Below are 24608 nucleotides of genomic sequence, written 5' to 3'. Positions count from 1 at the left end.
AGCGCGAGGCAGGGGCGGGGCTTCGGAGTGGCCTCCCGGGTTACCAGGAGGCGGAGCCGCTGAGGCAGCTTGTGGCCCGGATGTCCGGACGCTGCGGCGGGGTCGGCTGATCCTGGAGCTTCTCCAGGGAAACTTACAAGCGGCCAATGGGTGAGTGGTCAACGGAGTGCGGGGACGCGTTTGTCTTAGTCCCGGCTTCCCTACGCTGCCGGCTCTGGGCTCGGCCTCGGCGGGCGGCCTCCGGGTAGTAGCTCATGCTCGTCCCTTGCTCCCACCCACCCTCGGGCCGGGCCCGAGACTCTTCCCGGGACCGGGGTGGTCTCGGCTCCTGACAGGCTGCAGCGGGGAGGCCGGCTGCGCGCTGGGGGAAATGCCAGGCCTTTGTTGTTATGTTTGAAACATCACATCAGTCTCTGTTTCAATACCTTTGTTTAACATTCATGAGGATTGACTTCAAAATGTAAAGTGCAGAAAAACAGTAAAGGAAGTAGAAGCTAATTTGCCTCGTAACTATTGTCTCCTTCAGTATCAAACGTAAATGTATATATAGGGCCCTTCACAAAGGGGCAAGATGGTTGCACAAAAAAAGTCAAAGTTTTAGCTCTTGTTTGCTACAGGCAATGAAAGGGGAAAGTGAACGGACACGGAGTCAGGGTTTTGTTTGGTCGATGAAAAGCGGTTACTTTCAGTTTATCATTCTAGTTTTCAATTTATCATACTGGTTTTCAGGCCGTGGGTTTCAGGAACTTTACATTATTTACACGCAAATGTGTTTATTAAGTAGCATCTACTAGATGCAAAGCTCGTGTAGAAGAAGCTTCCAGTTCTTTAACTTCTGCCTTCCCAAAGAAAATCTGAAACAATTTCCATCTATTAGTTTAGAACATTTTAATTACAATTGGTTTAAAAATAAGTGCCAAATAAGGTAAAGAAGCCCGTGGAGTTTTAAAAAATCAGAAATTTGATAAAAGCGAAAATATTAAATGAGGCATTTTAGTCAGTCCTATTTCTGTTTTTTCTGAGCAACACAAGGAGAAAGAAGTAAAAAGTCTACTCGATTTTGAAAGGAGAAAGGACATTGTGGACCAGGCAGTCTAGATTGAATTCATGAAGAATTTGGGAAATGATTCTTCAAGAATATTCATAAAATGTATAATTTTCAAGTTAATTCACAGTTGACCACAGTTGTTTTGGATTTATTCCATACTAGGTTGTAGGTTCCTTCAGGGCAAGGACTCTGCCACGTTCCTCTGTGGACCTTTCGCGGTCCTCACCAGTGGAATCTGACGAAGCACGTTTACTGAATGAATGAATCATTGAAGGAAGGGAAACATGTCACTGATGAAAAAAATCCTCCTTCAATAACTTCTACCTGTTGATGAGGTCAAAGACAATCTGTAGGCCCAGAGTTTTTTGTATAAAAAGTTGCTTTTTATTTTCCTCAAGCCTTGAGATCGGGTGTTGATTCCAAGGCAGTGGTTTCCAAATATTGGTCAGTGGCCCAGTGAGAGCCTTGATGAAATTTTCACCTGTCCTCTATAAAAATGACAGAAGTTAGGACAATGTAATCAGCTTTTCATAAAGGTGAATTTATTTACTTTAAAGGCTTGCCCTTTATTCTGAAATTATGTCCTTTCTGCTTTCTGGTATTAAAATGTGTTCTATTATGAAAAAAGGTGAAAATAGATTGTTGTTGGGGTGGGGCACCTGTGTGCGTGCCCACACTTAATTTCCTGACTGAGCAAAATAGAAAGTAGTGATTCTCTACAAATTCTCTTATTAAAAAACAATGGAATTTCGGAAGTCTAGACCAAAGGCTGGCTGGAGCCATTGGAGGCATGCCAGGTGAGGCTTTGAGTTCTGGGAATAGATCCTGCTTTGCTGGTTGAGGCCCTGAATCATAAGAAACAGTACTAACAAGGTTCCAGTGTAACTTTCTGCAGTGTCACAATGTAAAAGGAGAAATGTAGTTTTTAAAATGCATCAAGACTTTTGTCATTATAATATTTTACTTGAAACTGTGTTGAGATATTTCTGCCAAGTGCTTCAACTATTATTGCATTATTTTTTATAATCACAAAAGATATTACTGTACTGGCATTTGTTTTTAAAAAGCTGTCGATATTCAACCAGCATGCCTTGGACTTTACTGTGGGAAGACCCTGTTATTTAAAAATGGCTCAACTGAAATATATGGAGAATGTGGGGTAAGTCTTAATGTTGCATGTTATTTCATTTGTAAAATCTTTTTGGTTTTGAAGTATTTTCGCATGTAGAATATCTCTTTCCTTCAATCTACTCGTTAATTGATAAAAGAATGTGGAGGCATTAATAAAACCTTTGTGTTGCATTGTTTGTAATACAGCTCTCTTGACAGTCACAGTTATTAAGTATTTTTAAAACATTTTATAATAATAATTGTAAAACTTATTACTTTTTATTAATGATACAGTACAGTGACTTGGACATTCAAGTAAGTTAACATTACAACTCCAGAACACTTCTTTGCAATTATTTTTATATGATGTTAATAACTAGGTTTTTTATGTAACATTAATGAACTATTTTAGTAACTTAGTAAAAGGAATCCTTTAAGAGCATTATACAGAGATAGGCAAATACAATATAGATTTCTTTCTATTTTACTTAACGCTTTCTCTTTTTTATTTCTAAAAGATGTGCATGTAAACATGTTTAACCAGAAATGGGATATCTTATAGAATGATGTTTTGGGGGGTGCTAATGTTCTAAAATAATATCTGTACATAGAATATCATTTTTACGTATTGTAGGTGTGTCCAAGAGGACAGAGAACAAATGCACAGAAATATTGTCAGCCTTGTACCGAGTCTCCAGAACTTTATGATTGGCTCTATCTTGGATTTATGGCTATGCTTCCTCTTGTCTTACACTGGTTCTTCATTGAATGGTACTCGGGGAAAAAGAGGTTAGCACTTTCTGTGAATATATCTGGATGGACTGACATTGGAATAATTATCAGTTAGAAGACTTTATCAAGTAATTGTACTTCTGTTTTAAAAACAGTAAACATGTTTTTGCTTTATATTCTGATTACTTTGACTGTGGCAAGAAAACTTAAAAGATAGGGCATGCCTCAGTAATTATTAAGGGAAGTATATTATATCTATTTTACTCTAAATGATCTTGAAGAAGGAGTATTTTTATAATTTCCCAATTATAGTCTTTATTAGTTTTCTACAAAGAATTGCTTATGATAACAAAGTTTATTGTTCTAGAACAAATGCTTTGTAGTTTAATGCTACTAATCTAGTATAATGTAGTTAAAATGATATAGCTGCAACTTAATTATGAAAACTTATACTAACACATTACATCAACAAACATTTATTGAGCACTATGTTTTATGTTTAGAAGATCAAGAGGGAAGATAGAAAACTGACATGGTTTATGGTCATAGTCTTGTAGAGAAGACAAATGTATATAAAACTAATGGTAACATAAATCAGTCTTAGAAATATATAAACAAAGAGTGTATAAAAGTATTATAAACAAAATGCTCTGGAATCACAAAGAATGGAAGAGATAAATTGTGCCTGGTGGGATCTGAAAGACTTAAAAAAAACCCAAACATTTTAGGCAGAGAAAACAGCATAAACAATGGTATGGAGGTAGGAAATGTGTGACTTATTGTGGTGGGGAATGGAAGTCTGGGCTGGTCAAAGTGTGGACTGCAAATGACAGAAAGGCAATAAAAAGGTGAGAGGGAAAGGAAGCCTGAGGCCAGAATGTGACGGTTCCCCGTTGAGGGTGTGAGTTTTACCTACCGGGAATGAGGAACCAACTTCTACTGTAGTGTACATTGCAGACATACTGGCTTTTAGCTCCTCTAACTTCTCAGCATCTTTCCTGCTTTAGGTCCTTTCCCCAAACCCTTTTCTGTGTCTGAAATACTCTCTTCCCTCTGACTGCAACTTTTTACCTAGCTTGCCTTTCTTTCCTTCAGATTCCAGTTTACATTTCACCTGCTTGTAGGGGCCTTCCCTGACCCAGTCTACACAGTAGGTCTGTCCTCCTTATTTTTCTTTTTTAATAAGACTCTTCATTTTGTTGTTTTTGTTTTGTATTTAGCTCTCAACACAATTTATAGTTAGTCATGTTTGTTTCCTCGTTTAACATCTCGCCCACCCTGACTCTAAGCTCTGGGAGGGCAGTGGCCATCTCTGTTATTTTCCAGAGTCCAACCAGCGCGGCAGCTGGCACATGAGAGATGTCACTTAGTATTTGCCAAGAGAATGATTTACTCATGAAGGTTTTGGTTTAGAGAAGTAGCATCACTGAATGTATATTTTAGGAAGATAACTGTGGAGGTAGATTAGAGATGAGACATATTGGGAGGCTGTCGTACAAGAAACTGATGTCCAGACTCTAGTAGGGGGACTGGAAATGGAAGGGAGGGTCAGATGGAAATAGAACCAATGCTTTTCTGGATACTACTTAAATCCATAGGGATTATTTATGTTGGGAAAGCAGTCATTATTTTTCAGAAGAATCTAAACATATTTTTTAAAAGGCAGCTCTCTTACAGGATGATGAGCGATGAGGGCAAGAAAGGAGATGGGAAGCACTTAGAGCTAAAATAGAATACATGCTCAGTTAATTGTTGGAACTTCTCAGCTCAGAGTAGAGGAGAGGTGGGGGTAAAGGTACTTCACCAAATGCATTAGAACTAAAACATCAGGTATGTTTTGAGGGAGAATGTTAGAGCCCAGGGTAGAGTTTCGGTTTGAGGGTAGAGCAAAGGAGTGACCAGTGCTTAGGCAGGAAAGGGGGTGGGTTCCAAAAGGAGTTTGCATAACTATGCTTTGCCTAGGAAATTGGTAGCAAGCAACGCAAGGGACATGCCTTGCATTTTCCTGAGATGTCGCACTTGTAATCAAGGAAGCAGGAGCCTGCTGTCTGAGGCTAGACCAGTGTTTCTCAACCTATTTTTCACTGTCACCTTAAAGAGCCTTTATAGATACCTTTTCCCCCTAATTGTACCTACCCCATGAAATTTTAATATCACAGCCATACTGTTTATGGGTTTATGTAGTGTGTGTGTATATGTACTTCATATATAAAAAAGTACAAGAGTGTTTTATCCGCAAGGACCAGTTCTTGCCTCCTTGAGAGTGGTATCACCTACTGAGAATACACGGGCTAGATAATAATTAAAACTTTCCTTTCTGGCATTCTTGTCTTCCCCAGCATTTAGTATTAAATTTGTTTTCTTTAAAGTCAGGGCAGAGATAGGCAGAAATTGCATATTTTTATACAATGCAGTCAGAAACTGATTCTTATGTAATTTGTATTTACATACTTCATAACTTTTTAAATAGACGCATTTGACAATCTTTAGGGATGTTTCTGCAGTGTGCCAGGTGCTAGACTAGGTGGCGGGATTCAGAGATGACTGAAGTGTAGGTGCTCGCAATCCAGCGGATGACACACGTGCACAGTATATGTGAGGTTCTGCAATAGAGGTATGTAGAGTTTTGAGGCTGCATGAAGAAGGAAGAAATTAGTTTTGCCTTCTCAAATAGGGCAGTGTCACAGAAGAAAAAGCTGACTTTAAGCTGGACTTTGAAAAATAAGTAGTTTTTGATAGAAGAATTGAAGAAAGAGTCTGTCAGACATAAGGGGAAAGATGTGCAAAAGTATAGAGGCGGAAAAAGAGTTCAGTATAGTCACGAAATGAGAGCTGAAGGTGCTGTGGGAAACAGGGACTAAGTGAGTCCAGGATATAAAGAGGCTGGGGAATCTTAGGAAATGTTCATAAGACCTGGGGATAGCCCCAGAGCTGATGTTGAAGGGTACAGTTTGCCACATGAGAGCATGTATTTTGAGGTGGAGTGTGAAACGTGCTCACGTGTTGGGCGTTAAGAAAGAAAGTAATTTAGCATAGCCAGGAGATGTGGAATATAATGCTGCTGCAAACTATTTTTCCTGAAAGGCAGATGGGCCTCACTGACGTAGTGTAATAAGGGGAATTTTAGCATCAGATTTCATTTTGTAAAGATTACATGGTTGACTGCAGATGGATTGAAAGGGAGCATGATGGGAAAAGAGATCAGTAAGAAGGTTAAAACAATGGCAAGAAATGATAAGGTTGGAATTTTGCCTCTAAAAATATGAATTCGATAAGGAAGCAAAAGAGTGGATTATACAGTATGAAAATGTAAATGTTTGTTTGTGTATTCAGTGTTTTCATCTGTGTAACATGGTGCTGGAGTTCTGCTTCCATCGACATGGGCTAATTAGGAGCTCCAAGTGATCTTCCTGCATGAAATAACTGAAGTCTGTGAAAGACATACTATTAAAGACATTGCTGGTCTCACTGGAGTTAAGGGAGCGCTCCAAGACTCTTCTCTTTCAGAAAACCAACAAATCCCCCCTGAGCTGGGGCCTGACTAGGGATGGGAGTGTTGCCTGAGGTTAATTGCCGATAGCAACAGTACTGTTTGGATGCTGAATCATGGGCAGCCATTGCTAAGCCTAGACGAATGGTAGTGGTGGGCATGGCTGCCGGCAAAAGCAGTAAATCCTCTTTGCTGGAAAGCTTCCCCATTCTCAAGTTAGGCCCATAAGACTCTTGTTCATTAAGATCATAATCTGTGATTAGTAAATAAAATCAGCGCTATGACTGAGAGTTGGTAGTCGTAACAAACAATATATTTTTATGATCCTAAAGGACTACATATAGTGGACTTTTAGCTACAGAATATGTAACTCTTATCTTTATAATAAAAGAAATAAAGGATGCAGCCAGAAGGATCTCCAGTCAATAAGAGAGTATTAGGAATGAACAAACAGATTTGGTTAAAAAAAAAAGGAACTTCTAGACATGAAAATTTATGCTTGTCAGAATAAAAAAAGTGGTAGTTCAATTAGCAGAATAAACAGTTAAAGATTGAATTAGTGAATTAGAAAAATATATATACAAAGAAATAACTGAAGGCAACACAGAGGAGATAGAAAATAAGAGATGCAGAGCATAGAATGAGAAGCTATAATATGTATCTGTACTACGTACTGAGAAGATTTTTAATTTCAGGATTTATCAGTTAAAATTTCTTTTTAGAATTTGTATCTTGAATCATATCCAAACTTTATTAAAAACCAGTTAGCACCAAAAATTTTCTGGTAATGTGCCTCTTTTGTTTTACTAGTTCCAGTGCACTTTTCCAACACATCACTGCATTATTGGAATGCAGTATGGCAGCTATTATCACCTTACTTGTGAGTGATCCAGTCGGTGTTCTTTATATCCGTTCCTGTCGAGTATTGATGCTTTCTGATTGGTACACAATGCTTTACAACCCAAGTCCAGATTACGTTACCACAGTGCACTGTACTCATGAAGCTGTCTACCCACTGTAAGTATTTACTTAGACTTAAGGTCATTTGTTGAAAAATGATAATTATAGACATCGCTTAATGTCAACAGATCGATTGAGCATTGTAAAATGTCTTCTAGGCACTGGGGGGAGATATACAGAAATGATTTTCTTCTCTTAAGGGATACCTGACCTGGTAGGAGGAAATAGAAATACATCTTGGTATAACAGAAGTGAAAGTTTTTTGTGTTGGTGTTGAAGTGTGTATAAACTTATAAAATAAGCCATATATGTTTCTGAAAAAGGGAGTTACAATGAAAACCTTTTTGATAAGCAACAAAGCAGCAATATCTGATATACAGGAAAAGAGTATGGACTTTGGAGCTAAAAACAGGCTTGAGTTTGAATCCTAGGTCTGTTAGTTGTTGTGTTAACTGGAGCATGTTAACAGCTTCTTGTAACTCAGTTTTCCCATTGGTAAAATGGGAATGATGATCCCTTACAAGGAGATCATGCCACTACTGCCAGAAATAAAAAAGAAACTGATAAAGCCAACTATATTAAAATTTAGAACATCCATTTATAAAAAGAAATCATAAAGAAAGTGAAAATTCAGCCCACAAACTGAGAGGAAGACATTTGGAACATATTTAACAAAGCAGAATGGACAAACGATGGAATGGTCACGTGGTAAAATATTATCCAGCTATGCAAATGACTGGACCTCAGTGTGATAAATAAATGTGCACATATCAGATACAGTGCAGTGCCTTACATACAGGAAGCACCTAATAGTAGCTGGAATTATTCAAGTGCTTGGGTTAATATTCTTTCTTTTTTGTTTTTTTGGGTTTTTTCCCCAAATAAATGTTTGTCATTTCCATCGGAATGTTTTGTTTTAAAAATATCAAATTCATAAGATTCTTTATTATTCCAGACTACTTCATTTTTTGCATTTCTGTAAATTGTGGGTGTTCATTTGATGTGGTTTTCTTGGTAAAGGTATAATAGAGGAATCTGGTATTTATGTTCTCATAGCAAGCTTTCATCACATATTATGCTCAGTGAAATCGTCCTTTTTGAGCAAGTTATTAATAGTACTAAGCATCAAAAATACATATGTAAAAAGGTAATTTTCAAAAAATAAGATCCAGGGCAGCATTTCATATCTTGCTCCCCGGCATATGTCATCAGTATGGCTCAAATAAACTTTTATAAAAATTCAAAAAAATAGTAAGATCCAGATATAAAGATATGAATCTCTTTTCCACCTGCCTACTTTTAAGGACTACAAATTATTTACTTCATGTCTATATAGTCTCTCTCTGTATCTCTTTGTCTTTCTCTATATATACATATATATGACTACCATTTATATATAAAAGGCTGATATGTCCTCTGTTGATTTCATAGAGCTATACCCTCTGCTTCAGTTAATGAAATAATGGCTGCATGGTAGTCCAGCGTGAATGTACTATAAAATGTAATCAGTTTTCTGTTGTTGAATGTTTATTTTCTTCCCAAGTTTTCTTTATTATGTGATCTAATAAAACCTCTGTTTACAAAGTTTTTATATATCCCAATTATTTCCCTTTGATAAATTTCTACAAGTATTACATGCAGTTTTTGCAGTTATTTTTAACCTTTTAAACCTCAATTACTTTTGCACCAACCTGATAACATTGCTGGATCGAAGGATGTAAACATTTTTATGATTGTGGATACACATTTCCACACTGCCTCCTAGAGAGGAACCAGCATGCACTTTGCAGCAGTGTGTAGGAGTCTTTTTGGCTAACCTTTCACCAATATGAATATTTAATGGGTAGATTTAATATACTTTTTAAACCTTGTATAGGATCTTTGATTTAAATGATCAATGATAAAATATTTTTAAAAATATTTTTTGATAATGCACTTCCTTATTTTATAGCTACACCATTGTATTTATCTATTACGCCTTCTGCTTGGTGTTAATGATGCTGCTCCGACCTCTTCTGGTAAAGAAGATCGCCTGTGGCTTAGGGAAGTCCGACCGATTCAAAAGTATTTATGCTGCACTTTACTTCTTCCCAATATTAACCGTGCTTCAGGCAGTTGGCGGAGGCCTTTTATGTAAGTTTGATGGGTAAAGTCAATCTAATATATTTATTATTATATGTGATAAACAATATTTTCTCTGAGTATAATTTTGGAGCTTTTTAAAATAGTTTTTTTAATCCTTGCAAATAAACCATATATATATGGTTATATATATATATATATATATATATATATATATATATATATATATGTATTGCTGAAACATATAATAAGCCCTTATTTAAAAAAAGCATGGGTTTCTTGGGATGGAATAGATATTCTCAAGAAATCAGGGCAGCTAATCAAAACTGATTTCTATTAGAGAATACTTTGTATTTGAAACTTATAACCTAAATAGGAAGATTTTTAAAATCTGAGTATAAATTAGAAAACAAAACTTGGTGTTTGCATATAATACATGGAAATTACTCTTGATAATGTATACTAGTTACCATTAAGTTAGGTCTTAGATTTCTAAGTTCCTTTATGAAAACCTTTTAGATACAGTAACAGAATCTTCATCATGTTCTTTATTTTAATATAGCCACTCATTCCTCATTTAGACTGAAACATGACTCAGAAGAAGAATAAGAAAAAGTTGGTGTTAACGGGCTCACATGCTACTAGGAAAGCTATAGGTAGCTGAGAGAACATAGTGTGATACTTTGAAAATGTGACATTGACCATTGTAAGGATGTAGAGACCATCTTTTACATGTAGTCCACAGGGTATGGAGGGCAAGCCTTCTGGCCTAAAGGAGCCAGGCAAGACGGCATCATTATGCAAGTCATAGCTTGGTAATGAATTTGGATCAAGATGAAGGTCGTGCTTTGAGGGTTAGACCAAGGGAAGAGGACATTGGAGGCTAGGCAGGGGTTTGGTAAATTAGACTGCAGACACTTGCTTCCTTCATTGTAGTTGCCTGTTTTGAAAAACGCCTTTTCCCACACTGAGTGTCTTCAGAGCCTCTACTCAAAACACATTCACACAGGGAGGAGCGAGGGGTTATTATTCATTTGAGATTAGTCACACAGGGCATCATACCAACTCGTAATTTGATGATGTTGAAAAAAAAGAAAGTAGGTAAGTTTTGATTTGTAGGGGGTGTTCAAACAAGAAACTTTTTCTCCCAGTTCTGTAGAATGGGAAGTTCAAGAGGAAGGCGCCAGCAGAGAGCTCACTGTGTCCTCGTGTGGCAGAAGGAGAGCTCTGGGGTCCCTTCTATAAGGACACTAATTGCATTCAGGAGGGCGCCGCCCTCATGACCTAATCATCTCCCAAAAGCCCCACCTCCAAATACCATCACATTGGGGGTTGGGATTTCAGCAGAGAATTTGGGGGGACACAAACACTCAGTCCATAACAAGGGAATATAAAAGTCTGAGCAAAGTAGAGCAGCAACAGACTTCTGGTCGTTTTAGATACTGGGGTGTAGGGAGAGAGACCCTGGGAATTATTAGGAAGATGTCAGTGACAGACTTTTACCTGCTTGGAAGTATTATTGAAGCCAGTTTTTCAGTGTGATCTGCATCTGCATCACCAGGGGACTAAAATGCAGATTTCCACCACCAGACCTACTAGCACAAAAACTCAAATTGTTTGAGACCCTAGAATAAGACCACTCTAAATCCTGCCGTGAGCCAGGACCACCTACTCCTCACGTTTGGGCCTTGTTAGGAAATTCCTCTTCCTCCTTTTCACCTTAGGCTGTTTACTACCAGACCTTAAATTTGTTTCATTAGTAACAGTTTTTCAGTTATTCATAAATTAAATGTGATTTTTTTTTTTTTTGGAATGGCTGGTTGAGGACTTAATCACTGCCTATGACATAAAAGTTCTAAATGTCAAACAAGGTATTCAGTTATTTAGTAAGTTGGAATCTGGCCTTTATAGATAATTCAGAGTTTCTGGCTTCTGCATCCTGAATTAACATTAGAAATTGTTCCAAATGGATTACACTGCAGTGTAGAATGATTAACAGTTTCATAAACTGAAGTGAATTGTTTTAAAATAATTATATAAGAAATAATACAAGGTATTTTTTCTCAATTTGTCCATTTGTTGTACTGTGCCATAAAGTTAAAATATTTAAGAGAAAGGTGGCATTTTTTAAGAAAAAAAGTTTTGCTTAAACTATTATTACTGTACTGTATTTGAAGTACATCAGTCCCCCCTTGTATGCGGTTTCACATTCCGTGGTTGCAGTTACCTGCAGTCAGCAGTGGTCCGAAAACATGAAATGGAAAATTCCAGAATTAAACAATTCATAAGTTTTAAATTGCGAGCCTTTCTGAGTAGTGCGATGAAATCCACTGTCCCTCTCCATCCCTGGGGCATGAGTCACCCCTTTGTGCAGTGTATCCACGCCGTGTACATTCCCCACTCCAGCTGCGGAGCTGGGTAATGGCAACAGAGACAGTGTGGCCGCGAAGCCAAAGATATTTCCTCTCTGGCCCTTTACAGAAAAAGCTTACTGACGCCACCTTTGGGCATTAAGGCTTAAAAGTCCCTCACAGAACTGGTTGAGAAGTTTTCAATTATGGGGAGAATTATACTGTTTGCAGTTTTTATTTTGATAGCTTCTTCAGAAAATGTGCTTAATTTTCCACATTATACCAATGTTTGCTTTTCAGATTATGCCTTCCCATACATCATATTGGTATTATCTTTGGTTACTCTGGCTGTGTACATGTCGGCTTCCGAAATAGAGGTAGGATGTCTTTTTTCCTTTGTTAAAGATTTTTTAAATAGATTTGACAATTGAATAGGACCACAGTATAAATGACATGACATGGTACAACTTATTTAGCTATTCTTGGCTCATTGATGTCACTCAGTAGCTTTTAGCTCAGTGGTTATGTTTATGAAAGGTTATATACTGAACTTGATTTTCCTGAGAAATTAGTGAAGCAGTCAGTCTCCACTATCCAGCGTTTTGGAGGGGAAAAAATCATTTCACATAATTTACCCATAGAAAATATTTAATTATTGAGATGTTGAAACTTATTAACACCACTTTGAGGGAAACATAAAAATGCATGATTGTATATAGAACAAATTTTACACTTTATGTCATAGCGGCAACACCATCATCAATAATTCTGTTGTACATTTTCCACCCTTCTATATTTTGTCCCCAATTTTATTTTCTTGATTATGGATGTTTCCTTTTGCCCTCTCATATCTATAATATTTTGGTAATTTGGAAATCACATTAATACGAACTTTAATTCTGACACTGTTTCTGTTCAGAGATGTCCGTTTTGTGCCTCTAACTTTTTAGTATTTCGGTAGAAAGCCACTGTTCGAACTCTTTATTGTGAGGCTGCACTCGAAAGGAATAAAAGTGCCTTAGGCGTCTTCCATCGTATGCTTGCTAATCTAGTGCCTGTGCACTGTCTTCAGCTGCCCACGATGGTTGACACTGGCTTTCTCATAATTCTTAACATCAAAAAAGCTCAACCCAGAGGAAGTAAGTTGTTAACTATTTCAGAGCGCTCGCTGCTGATGCTCCTTTTTGTATTACATTAGTGAGAGAGCGACAGGGAAAGACTTAGGTAGACTAATAGTAGAGGAACTAGACAGACTATTTTATGGTGATTATTCAAAGGTTTCCATTTGTATACTATCCTCCTTTCTCCACTGTCATCTTTAATCAACATTGCAATATGTTTAATCAAAGAAGATAAATTAGTTTGGGCACGTTTATCAACTCTAGGGAAGGATTTGACAGGGGAAATGATGGGATATTTGAATAAAATGAAGTTTTAAAATTTGTGTTTACTACGCATGACTACTGTAGATAGTCGTTATTATATTCGTTCGAAACTTGTTTCTCTGTGCCTGAGAATCTCTCCTGTATGAAATGTTCCTCATGTACTTCAATTAGCAGTCTATCCATAAGTCAGAAATAGGGACCTGCGTCAGGAAAAGAAAGCTTTAGGTGAATTGATGAGCCATTTAGGAAGAGAAAGTTGGTAACCTAATGCAAATCACATTTTAGTATGTTTATTATTAGCGCATTTAGATATTTTCTAATAATTTGTTCCTTGTAATTTCTGCACATTACGGAGCTGTATTAAAGATTAAAAGGAAATTAGAGTAGTCGCATGTCATTTCTGCTCCCTTTTGAGTATCCAAGCAGCAGACTCCAGGAATGCTAGAGGTTAAGGGACTTGGGTGTATGTACCTCCTATTTTTCACCTGTAAACTCAGCTGCAGGGGATCAGGGCAGGAAGAAGGCACATGACGTGGAGTTCCCTTCATGCCATGTCTGCCAGAAGAAACTAGGGTTCCCAGGGTTGAACGGTGGTGTAAACTTGAACTTAGAGACATGGGCTCCTGTCCTTGCTGCCTCTGACTGCTTGCATGGCATAGGAAGCCTCAGTTTCCCCGTCTGTAGAGTGCAATGGCTGGAGTGAGTGATTTCTTAGGATCTTTTTAGCGCAAACATTTTATGATTCTGAGGTTATGATTTTGTATGAAAACAAATAACACATCTTAGTACATTATTTAGCTGATTCATCCAGATAATCTGTATTTCTCTTTTCTTTCTTTTATAAAATTATATAGAACTGCTATGATCTCCTGGTTAGGAAGAAAAGACTCATTGTTCTCTTCAGCCACTGGTTACTTCATGCCTATGGAATAATTTCCATTTCCAGAGTGGATAAACTCGAGCAAGATTTACCCCTTTTGGCTTTGGTGCCCACACCAGCCCTGTTTTACTTGTTCACTGCAAAATTTACTGAACCTTCACGGATACTCTCAGAAGGAGCCAATGGACACTGACTATCAAAATGCCAAAAAAAAAAACAAACCAGAAAAAAAAAACCCAAGAAATATTCTTAATAAAAAAGGAAAGAAAGAAAACAATGTATTTGTACTCTTCTGTCATACATGGGAATAAGATTGTCAGTATATCTTAATGTTTTTGGTTACTTTGTTGGTTTTGTCTCTGATTTAAGAGACTTTATGGTTAGACTTGGAAAATACAAAATAATACTTTTACATAGTCTAATACACGATACACTTATAGTACACTATTATATGACACTAGAAACCTGTTAGGAAGCACTTGGCTCTCACAACAATTCATTCTTTAGAGCAAAATCATGTTTCTGTGTACCTAGCAGTGTGTTGTTTCCATTTTTGTTAAGAAAAACTAACAAGTATAATCTGAAATCCTTCTCATTGGCACCGTTGGGTTTCAGTTTGTTTCTCAAGTATACTGCATTATAAACACATGTGGGGTCTGATAGCAAACATGGAAATAAAGTATGTTTTTTGTTACCTATTTATTTTCACCAACACAGTATTTTGATCTATTACCAAAATAGAGCATAATTTATATATAACAGGTTTTCTGTTTACCGGTAGTTTGGTTGAAAATACCTTCAGATTATTCCTGTTCCTGTAAAGAAAAACAATAACGAGAAGCTTAACTACAAAAAGTCTCAAATGTTCTGACATTTGTATTTTGCCACACTAATTGTGGAAACTCAAAATATGATGTAGTAAGATTAGTGTCTTTTTATCAAATGAATCAATACATGTACTCACATATTCCCTTTTACATCTCATTTTTTTAAGGATACATACACATGCTATGTACTTTTGATCCTGAGACACATTTTTTCACATTGTGACATCTCTGAATTAGGCTGCATCTTACAGTTGATGGCTTCTTAGGTTTAACAAAATACAGAATATATACAGCATGTAAACATTTGTTGATAGGTGTGCTGCTTGATTGTTATGCTCTGAAGAGTTCAAGAGACTTAGGGTTGCAACCATGGAAGCAAGATAAGATTTTTTGCACTTAACCTGATAATATGACCATGTTTACCCATTTGTATTGTTTAGAAGGTTATTTACTGATATTGCTATTGGTGAGGGTTGCACGAGTTTGTTAAATCTCAAAGTTTAAGACTTACTGACAGTTGTAAATTATGAAAGCACTCACTTTTTCTGTAGTTTTGGTTATGCCTCTTGAATTCACAGCAGTTGTATCCTTGAAATTAGGTTAGTTTTTCTTTGTTAATGTGTTTTTCACGGTACATTTAACCATTGGGAAATGGACTTTTTTGATAAGTTTGTTCTTCTTTTCTGTAGAAATAAAAAAAATATATAAAAATTTTACATGTATCTCACACAGGTTGGAGTCATTACTAGTGTCCATTAAAGTTCTAAGTTGCCCAAAGAATTCTCAATTGGATAACTATAATTGGAAAGGGAGGGTCTGAGGGGTCATGTAGCCAACTCCCAGTACTGTTCTTGTTCCACTGTATTGGAGCCATTTCAACAAGTTATCTCCTCTGATGTCCTATTCTACCAGGAAAATGTGTATGCAAAAGGGGAAATCATACAAGTAATTATGATTACAAGTCCTCAAATGTGAAGCATTTCAGAAATACTTAATACGTATCTGCCTTTTTAATTTGCTTTCTTAAGAGCAAGACTATAATAATTCGTAGCAACTGTAGTTGCTAATGTTACTATTAATTTATTAAAATGTGGGCATTAAAAATATACAAGAAACAATCCTTGTTCTAGTTCAGCTTTGTTACGTTTTGACTTCGGTCCGTGTGGTACATTACTATTCTTGCTGCTATAGTAATGATTTTGCTAACCAGCGCTAGACAGGTAATTTAAAAGTCAAAGTATTTTCTTGATTAGTTTGGGTCCACTGATAAAATTTAATTACGTTGTTATATATTTGTCTAAAACCATTGGTTTGCAAGAGTTGACTACACACTGGATGGAGCTAGCTGGAGAAATTTCTAAAAACATACCTGCATCCCACCCCCAGAGATTCATGGTGAATTGGTCTGGGGTGTAGGCTGAGCAGAGAGATTTTAAAAACTATCTCCATGTGTTTCTCATGTTTTGGTAACTATGGTCTAAACTCTCTTCCTAGTTCAGATCTTAATTTTTCCATAAGACCTTTTGACAATTTCTGGGCAAATGGTTTTTTAAATTATTTCTTACTGAAATTTTGATTCTGCTTGAATTATAACTATGTTCTTTTTCAGAATTAAATAATCTAAACACATAATTGTATCAAGTCCTTATCTATCACAATAACAAAAAGACAAGTTTAACAGACAGTTATATGAATATTTGCTCTTTCTTTTAAAATGGTTTTTGGGCTGAAAACGTCTGTAGCACACGTATCAAGGTAAGATACTTGGTTAGTACACAACTTGTTTACCTGTAATCTAAATTATAGTAGGTGCTATAATACTCAAGGACTTCGGGAATTTTAAAAACAAAATTCTTTTTACTACTTCCTTAAAAACATCTATACTCAATTACTATTTGGTCCAGGTATACATTAAAAAATGACTTATGACCTTTTGTTCACAAGAAAGAATATTAAGGCAAAAAGTAATTATCTGAGTTTTCAGGATGAAGTCTGTCATTTCATGTTCTGACAAGCCAATCCTCACTCTTTCCAGTTGTTGCCCTTAGTAGATCTCTCTACTCAGTCATGCTACTGTGGTTCCTGGCCAGATCGCGCCTGCTGTTCCTTTGGACAGACATGTATTCCCAACATCCCAAAAGACTTAGAGGTCCCTCTTTTCCCTCCCATAGCCACTCATTAGAAGGAATCCCCCGGAGTCTAATGTCTTCACTCGTCTCTTTCTCCAGCACGTGCACTTTGAGGTCCAGGGACAGGGACTCATTCAACTTGAACATCAGCATTTGCTCTAGTTACACAGACTGCTCAATATGTTAATGAAGTTAATGCAGTGATCCAGACCTGCAGGGCTGCAATGACATATTGTGTCCAAAAGAGGACAGGAGAGGGCTGCTGAGCTGGAAGAGATCAAGGGCTTCTCTAGAAGTCCATGTGGGAGAGAGTCCATTCAACAAGAACATTCAAAAGCTAGAAGGTTCCAGGTGGCTCAGAGATGACCAAGGAATTCAAGGGCCCAAGCTGACCTTTATCACCTCAGGAAGGTGGTAGATTTCAGGGATCTGATGAATGACTCATATAGGTTTAATGCTTAATTACTGCTGTTACCATTTGTATTTTACAACCAGGGAAACTGAGGAGTGGAGGTTAAAGAACATGTAAGAAGCAAAGCTGAGATTTGAGCCTGGGTCCACTGTCCTCAAAGCCCACATGGTGCCAGTTCTCCAGGAGCAGAAATAAGTAGAGCTAGGGAAGCAGAAATCATCCTTCAGATCTTAGCTCCATCACAAGTTCTGATTCCTTAACTAGTTCAAGTCTCCCTCTTAGGTTCTTATGCCCCACCTTCAATACACTTACGACATTGAAATTTTACATCCATTTGTAGAATACCTGATTCTCCCACTATACCAGGGGTGGGCAAACTACAGCCTGGGGGCAATTCTGCTACCATGGCAGAGTTGAGTAGTTGCTACAGAGACCGTCTATGGCTTGCAAGTCCAAAAATTTCTGGCTCTTTAAAGTTTGCCAACCTCTATACCTGACTGATTTCCATTTGGGCAGGGACTAGATCTGCTTTCATTCACTACTGTAACCCCTGAGCCTAATATAATACTTGGTACAGAATGGGCACTCAATAAATACTTGTTGAATATGGTTTAAACTTAATAGTGAAACATGGAGGAATTTCAAGTATCAATATGTTCAACAGGCAACATTTCAGTGGTTGAAAATAGTACTGATTTTTTAATTGAAATTCTTCCAATCAATAATTTGTTGACTTAAAATGTATTTTCAGTAAGAACATACGTATATAACATTAAATGACATTCTTTTCATTTTAAACGACAGAAGGAGGACATTTTTCTTTTCCCCAAATTTATCACCGGGTAACAGTTCATTCACCATTACGTGGCCTGGAACAAAGACGTCATCCCTTATTCTCCTAGTTGGCTCAGACTCTCATCCTGAGACTCTGCCATATTGCGAGCAAAGTCCAACTCCTCCAGGAGTGACAAAAGGAGGATAAGATATCAGTGTCAATACCCTCTTTCAGAGATTGGCAAACCTTTTCTGTACAGGTTCAGAGATGAAATATTTTGGGCTTTGCAAGTCACGCAGTGTCTGGCACAGATGCTCTGCCATTGTAGCACAAAAGCAGCTATGTGTAATGTGTAAATGAACAAGCATGGCAATGTTTCAATAAAACTTTATTTATGTACACGGAAATTTGAATTCCATGTAATTTTCTGATGCCATGAAATATTATCCTTTTGATTCCCTCCCCCCTCTGCCCCCAATCATTTAAAAATATAAAAACCATTCTTAGCTCCAAGCCCTGCAAAGACAGGAGGGACAGGTTTGGCCCCCAGGCTGGAGTTTACTGACCCCTGCTGTGGATACTAGGCATTATTGCCCCACTCTCAACATTCAGTGCAATGATTAGGGGTGGATTACAGGGGATAACTAAGTTATTTAGTAGGCACGCTTTTTTTTTTGGGGGGGGGAACTTTTTTGATATCACCAGCTACAATAAAAGAACAAGAAGTTCTTTCTTACCCAAAGCTCTACTTACCGGGAAGGTTCATAGCAGGTTCCTGCTCTACAAGAAAACGCAGCTCTGCAAGATTCCCTTGTAACCAAATACTGATATATTCAATTTTTTCATCTCTTTCATACAGCTTGTCTATTAGATTTTTTATTTCTTGCAAGGTCTCTTCACCATCGCATATGAATTCCTATAAAAAAAAAAGTAGCATTTTGGGGTGTGTGAATTTAAATTACAACAAAATAAATAAGCACATTCAATCAAGTGAATCATATCCAAGACAAAAGTATTTTTGCAAAATTCGTATTAGTCATGAAAACGAAATGTGAGTATAGAGTAAAAAAGTTCTGTAAACGATCTCAGAAAAAAATGGATTAGTAAATGAGAAGATTTAATGGATCGCTCACTGAACTAAAAATTATTTTTCAATGGTTAGTATTGTTTTATTGAGATACAACTGACATACAATAGTTTCAGGTGTACAACATAACAATTGACCTCTGTGTATATTGTGAAACGATCACCACAAGAAGTCTTGCTTAACACCAACACCAGAGTTACAAAATTTTTTTCTTGTGATGAGAACTTTTAAGACCTACTGTCTTAGCAACTTTCAAATATACACAACACAGTATTATTAACTATAGTTACCATGCTGTACATCCTATGACTTATTTTATAATGAAATGTGTCCCTTTTGACTCCTTTTACCTATTTCACCCCTGACCCCACACTACCACCCCACACCCCCCAACCACTGGTGTTCTATGTGTCTATAAGTGAACTCAAATTTTTAACTGGATAGGATGGAGATGGTGGTAGCATAAAAAGCCAGCTCACCTTCAGAGCAGCACAGAACTGCAGAGGACATCCAGCGTGGCTTAATGTTTAAGAGAAAGAACTTGCTAATTAGGCTGGATCTGAGTTTTAAATTTCCATTAGTTCATTAACTGGTCTTAGGCAAGTTACTGAAACTCTCTGAATCTCAGTAGCTTCATCTGAAAAAGGCCTTACTCACACTTTCCTTATCCAGTATTTTAAGCATTTACTTAGAAAGTGGCAGAGCCAGGATTTAAACTCCAGCCTACCTGCCTCTAAAGTGGGGAGGGGTGGAGATGGTGCATGGCTGGTAAAACATGGAGAATAGATGGAATTCAGAACTGACAACTTTGTCCTAAAACAATGTGTTCAATTTAAATATATATACACACACACAAACACACACACACACACACACACACATATATATACATATGTATGTACATATGTATATACATATATATGTATATATATAAAATGACATTCACACTTGAACTGGTAGAGTGGGAAGACAGTTTCCCAAAGGATTAACATTTCATAGTGACATTTGGCACAAAGAACACATTTTAGGATGTGGTCACACTTACTCTGTCTCTCCCCAGTAATCCTGATCTCCTACTTTATGGGTACACACGCACGCACACACACACAGGTCCACTCTTATTAAGTAGGCAAACATTTTTAGAGATATGATCCTTATGGAGATAACACAAAAACCTTACCTTTAAGGTGGTCTGAAATTTAGCCCACAAATCCACATATTGTGCTAAAATGAAGATTTTCAAAATGCAAAGGTTACTGAAACAATTTGAACATTTTTATAAAAGTAATGCTATTTGTGTTTCAATAATTATTTTTATCTAAACATTTCTACTTCTGAACTTGCCCTCACTGCGAACAAGGGAAAAATGACACAACACCAGACATGTGAGTGAGGAAGTCTTCCGATGATTCCAGCCCCCAGCTGCCCAATTACCTCAGACGTCAAGCTGCCCCAGCGAACATCACGTGGAGCAGACATGAGTTGTCTCCACCAAGCTCTGACCAAATTGGTAATTTGTGAGCAAAGTAAAGGATTTGCAATGTTTGTTATGCTGCAATAAATAATTGGCTCAGGACACCTCACAAAAGATGATCCACAAGTGGCCAAAAAGCACATGGAAAGATACTCAATAACATTAGTCATCAAGGAAATACACATTTAAACCACAATGAAATACCATAACATACCTATTAAAATGGCTAAAATGCTAATAACTTGACGTGTTTTGACAATTTAAAGTGTGGGTGAGGCTGTGGAGTATTCTATAGCTAATGGGATTATAAATTCATAGAACCATTTTGGCAAACTGCTTGGCAGTTTCTTCTAAAGTTAAACATACACTAACCATATACCCCACCAATTCTATTCCTTGTTATTTACCCAAAAGAAATGAAAACAAATATTTGCAAAAACACTTGTAAACAAATAGTAACCCCAAACTGGCAACAATCCAAATACCCTACAGTTGGTGAATGGATAAACAAAATACGGTATTATTCCTATAGTGGAATAGTACTATATAGCTACAAGAAGGAACGAGCCAACGATATGTTAACAACATGGATGGATCTTAAAATAATAGTTTTCTGAGTGAAAGAAGCCAGGTACAAAAGTGTGCAGACATATTCTATCATTCCATTTATATCCAGTCCTTAGTGATAGAAAGCAAATCAATGGTTTCCGAGAACTGGAGGTAGGGTGGGACTCAACTACAAACAGACACAAAGGAAAATTTTCAGGGATGACAATGTTCTATTTCTTACTTGTGGTGGTAGTGGTTACAATGATATGCACATTTGTCAAAACTCATTGAACTTAGGTGCATTTTATTTTATTGCATGCACATCAGTAAAATTTGATGTAAAATCGATTTAAACAAAACAAAACCTTTATTTTCTATATGTAAAGCTCACCCATGACTTACTCTGATGAGCTATCAGGTGCCAAGACAGATCACTTAAGATGTGCGTGATGACTTCTTCTCCCTGTGTGTATTGCTCTGTCCTGTTCTTCAGGTATGCAATACCCTGGAAATTAAACGCATGGAATTCCTTTAAGCAGTTGAGTTACTGTAGGTTAGTGATGCATGCAGTCACTCAGCAAACATTTATTGACTCCTCCTCTGTGCCACTGACTGTTCTAGGTGCAAGGGAAACAGTGGTGAACAGAGCCCTTGTCAAGCTTACACCCTGGTGAGGGAGATAAAGGATCCTGCCTTCTAGAAAGCATTTCAGCACCCAAATAAACATAACGTGCTGAAAATCATTTTCCACAAAAAGAAATTAAAAGGTATTCTGCCTGAATGCATCATGCACAACAAACATGCTCTGTATGCAAACTGTGTGTGCGGTGAATAGTCAGCAATGGTGCCTGACTGGAGTTCAGCAGAAGACCCGAGAGAGAGGATTTATCAAGTTAGGACACCCCCCCCCCACCCCCAGAATTGCTCACTCAAGTGTTTCATTGGGTTGGGTGATGGTGCTAGTAGTGGTTTGGGTGCTCAAGTCGCGGCTTTCTGCTCTGACCACTGAATGCTCAGGAGCACTAATTCTGCAAGTGTGGCCTTTGGGATATAAACTGGGCACTGGCCCAGTTTCAAGAGATAAATGGTCAGATACTAGAAACTACTGATTCAAATCTAAGAAAATGTCCAGTGCCTTAGAAGGAGTAGACATGGAAATGTTTACAAGCACGTGGTACAGGCTCGCCTCATGCAGCCTTGATCTCGTGTCAGTCTTTGTATGGCTGTTGCAGGTTTCATAGTAAACCAAAGTCAAAGCCACCTTAATCCCCGTCCAAGTCAGCATTCTGGCCCTCTGTGAACGTGGACCACCGTCTGTAGACTTGTCTATTTAGCCGGCCTCCCATAACTCTCACGTGAGTTAATGCACGGAATTGTAATGATCTATTTATTTGCCCATCTCAGCCAGAGGGTGAGCTTCCTAAGGGCTTGGGGCCGTGTCTTATTCATCTCTGTATGCACTGCACCTTCCCCAGGGTTTCGGACCAGTGGGTGCTTAAAATCTTTGTTGAGTGACAGGAAGTAATCAGCAAAATAGAGAGTGGTGAGTGAATAAGACAACAGCACAGGGTCATCCGAGGGTTAGTAGATTGGACATTGAATCCCAAAGCAGAACTTTTAGATTCAGTCTTTCTTGTAGTCAGTCATTCATTAGCTCACCCATTACCAAAATAGCAATAAAAGTCCAATTATTTTAATAAAAATAACCTACATCATCTTGATAGGAAGACAATATAGTGGCATATTGCCATGGGTGGATGCATTTTCTCACCAGTTTGTTTCAGGGCTGGAAGAATGAAGCTGTGTTGCGTGTGTGGGTTACTGATGATGGTTCCTGCCCTGTGGAGCACAGTTAGCTTTGCAAAGCACACTGGTACCTCTTATGCCATTTTAATTCCACCAAAACCACATACTATTGGTGGGGAAAGTGTTGCCATTTAACTAATTACCCAGAGCAGTAAAGGGATTTTTCCCTTACTTAGAGTCTTATTGCTGGAGAACTGCTTTTATTTTTCCAGCTATTAAAAAACTCTAAAATATTTAGAGCCTCAGTTTCCTCATCCATAAAAGGGGCAGAATATATTATCCACATTATGAGCTTACTGTGATCCTCAAATGGGACTGAATCCCTTTTACATGTAAGGGATTGTGCGAAAGACTTGGGATGCACGGAACAGATCCTAACCTGGAGGTCAATATGCTTCACTGAAAAAGGTGATACGATCACTGCAAAACTGATAGACAACCTAATTTTTAAAATGGGCAAAAAACTTGAATAAGCACTTCACAAAGAGGGTATATAAGTGGCCAACAACACAGAAACAGGTGCTTCATTAATCATCTGGGAAATGCAAATAAAAACCACAATGGGACACCTGCCAGCATGGTTAAATCGAAAAAGACCAAGTTTCGGTGAGGATGTGCAATAACACACTGGTGCTCTCAAACACTACTGCTGGAGTGGCAATTACTGCCACGCCTTTGGGAGCCTGGCTCTGTGCACTGAGGTGGCCGCTATACATCTCCATGGCTCCGTAATTCCCCTTGCATGTGCCAACGAAGTATGTACATATGTTCACCAAAAAACATGTTACTAGGATGTTCATAGCCGGACTATTTGTAATAACCCACATTAGCAACTCCCTAAACCCCCCTCAACTGCAGAGTATATAAATGACTTGTAGTATAGTCAGACAATGGAATACTATACAGAACTAAGAATGAACCAACCATAACTGCACTCAACAATAAGGATGAACCTTGCAAACAAAGTGTTGAGCAAGAGTGCATATAATTTCATATATATAATGTTCAAAAACAGGCAGAACTAGTCTATGGTGCTGGAAGTCAGTATGGTGCTGCCCTTGTGGGGAGGTGAGCGCTGGGGAGGGACATAGAAGATATCTGGGTACCAGAAAGCTTGGTTTCCTGAATTGGGTTCTGGTTACCCAGGTGTTTTCATTAAGCCGTACACTTAGGATTTGGGCACATATGATTTTCTGTATGTACTTTAAGCTTCATTTAAAAATCTTACAAGAGCTATTCTTTCCTTTCCTCTCATAAGTATTGCAGATCTAGGCAATCAACCAAAGCCATTGTGCAGATTGAAGTGCTTTCGAACTTACTTCTTTTAACCTTTTATTTTCCAGGAGCAAAGCTTCTGCTTGTAGGTCATGCACGTAGATTTCATTTTCTAAGTTCTTTAGAGTTTCACAATGACTTTTCAAATTACAGCTTTCTTGATCTCGTAATTGTTTTAATTCTTGCTTTAGTTTACCCTGCTCAAATAGAAAACCTACGGTTATCTCATAGAGTTC

General features: G+C 37.7%; 2 protein-coding genes across 4 annotated transcripts in view; one reads left to right on the top strand and one right to left on the bottom strand.

Moving 5' to 3' along the window:
• Positions 1–15: 15 nt before the first annotated feature.
• On the top strand, positions 16–14255 carry JKAMP (JNK1/MAPK8 associated membrane protein). 3 transcript variants are annotated; one of them, XM_033107950.1, is made up of 7 exons: positions 16–150; positions 2134–2207; positions 2793–2947; positions 7191–7397; positions 9292–9473; positions 12074–12150; positions 14013–14255. In XM_033107950.1, the coding sequence occupies exons 1-7, from the start codon at positions 147–149 to the stop codon at positions 14229–14231; spliced, it is 918 nt and encodes a 305-aa protein (XP_032963841.1). In that variant the 5' UTR covers positions 16–146; the 3' UTR covers positions 14232–14255. The 3 variants fall into 3 exon arrangements, with proteins under 3 accessions (XP_032963841.1, XP_032963840.1, XP_032963842.1); XM_033107949.1 differs by having other exon boundaries at positions 24–150; positions 2116–2207; XM_033107951.1 differs by having other exon boundaries at positions 26–150; positions 2084–2207.
• Positions 14256–14411: 156 nt separating this feature from the next.
• The window catches only part of CCDC175 (coiled-coil domain containing 175), a 51165-nt gene continuing 40968 nt past the window's right edge, over positions 14412–24608 (bottom strand). Inside the window, exons 16-20 of the mRNA XM_033107953.1 lie at positions 24417–24569; positions 21694–21796; positions 20449–20492; positions 18935–19097; positions 14412–15548 (exon numbers count right to left, since the gene is read on the bottom strand). Coding sequence (XP_032963844.1) covers positions 15466–15548; positions 18935–19097; positions 20449–20492; positions 21694–21796; positions 24417–24569 — 546 coding nt within the window. The 3' untranslated portion in view covers positions 14412–15465. The remainder of the gene's footprint in view (positions 15549–18934; positions 19098–20448; positions 20493–21693; positions 21797–24416; positions 24570–24608) is intronic.

This window comes from Rhinolophus ferrumequinum, chromosome 6 (genome assembly GCF_004115265.2).
Source record: "Rhinolophus ferrumequinum isolate MPI-CBG mRhiFer1 chromosome 6, mRhiFer1_v1.p, whole genome shotgun sequence".
Taxonomy (NCBI): domain Eukaryota; kingdom Metazoa; phylum Chordata; class Mammalia; order Chiroptera; family Rhinolophidae; genus Rhinolophus; species Rhinolophus ferrumequinum.
The sequence above is the reverse complement of the archived record's forward strand: the minus strand, read 5'-3'. Positions and strand labels throughout refer to the sequence as shown.

What these genes read in the sequence shown, in the direction of transcription:
- JKAMP (XM_033107949.1), top strand. An exon ending in CATGAAGCTGTCTACCCACT is followed by an intron (nt 7,398 to 9,291) that starts GTAAGTATTTAC and finishes CTTATTTTATAG; the next exon opens with CTACACCATTGTATTTATCT. An exon ending in AGTTGGCGGAGGCCTTTTAT is followed by an intron (nt 9,474 to 12,073) that starts GTAAGTTTGATG and finishes TTTGCTTTTCAG; the next exon opens with ATTATGCCTTCCCATACATC.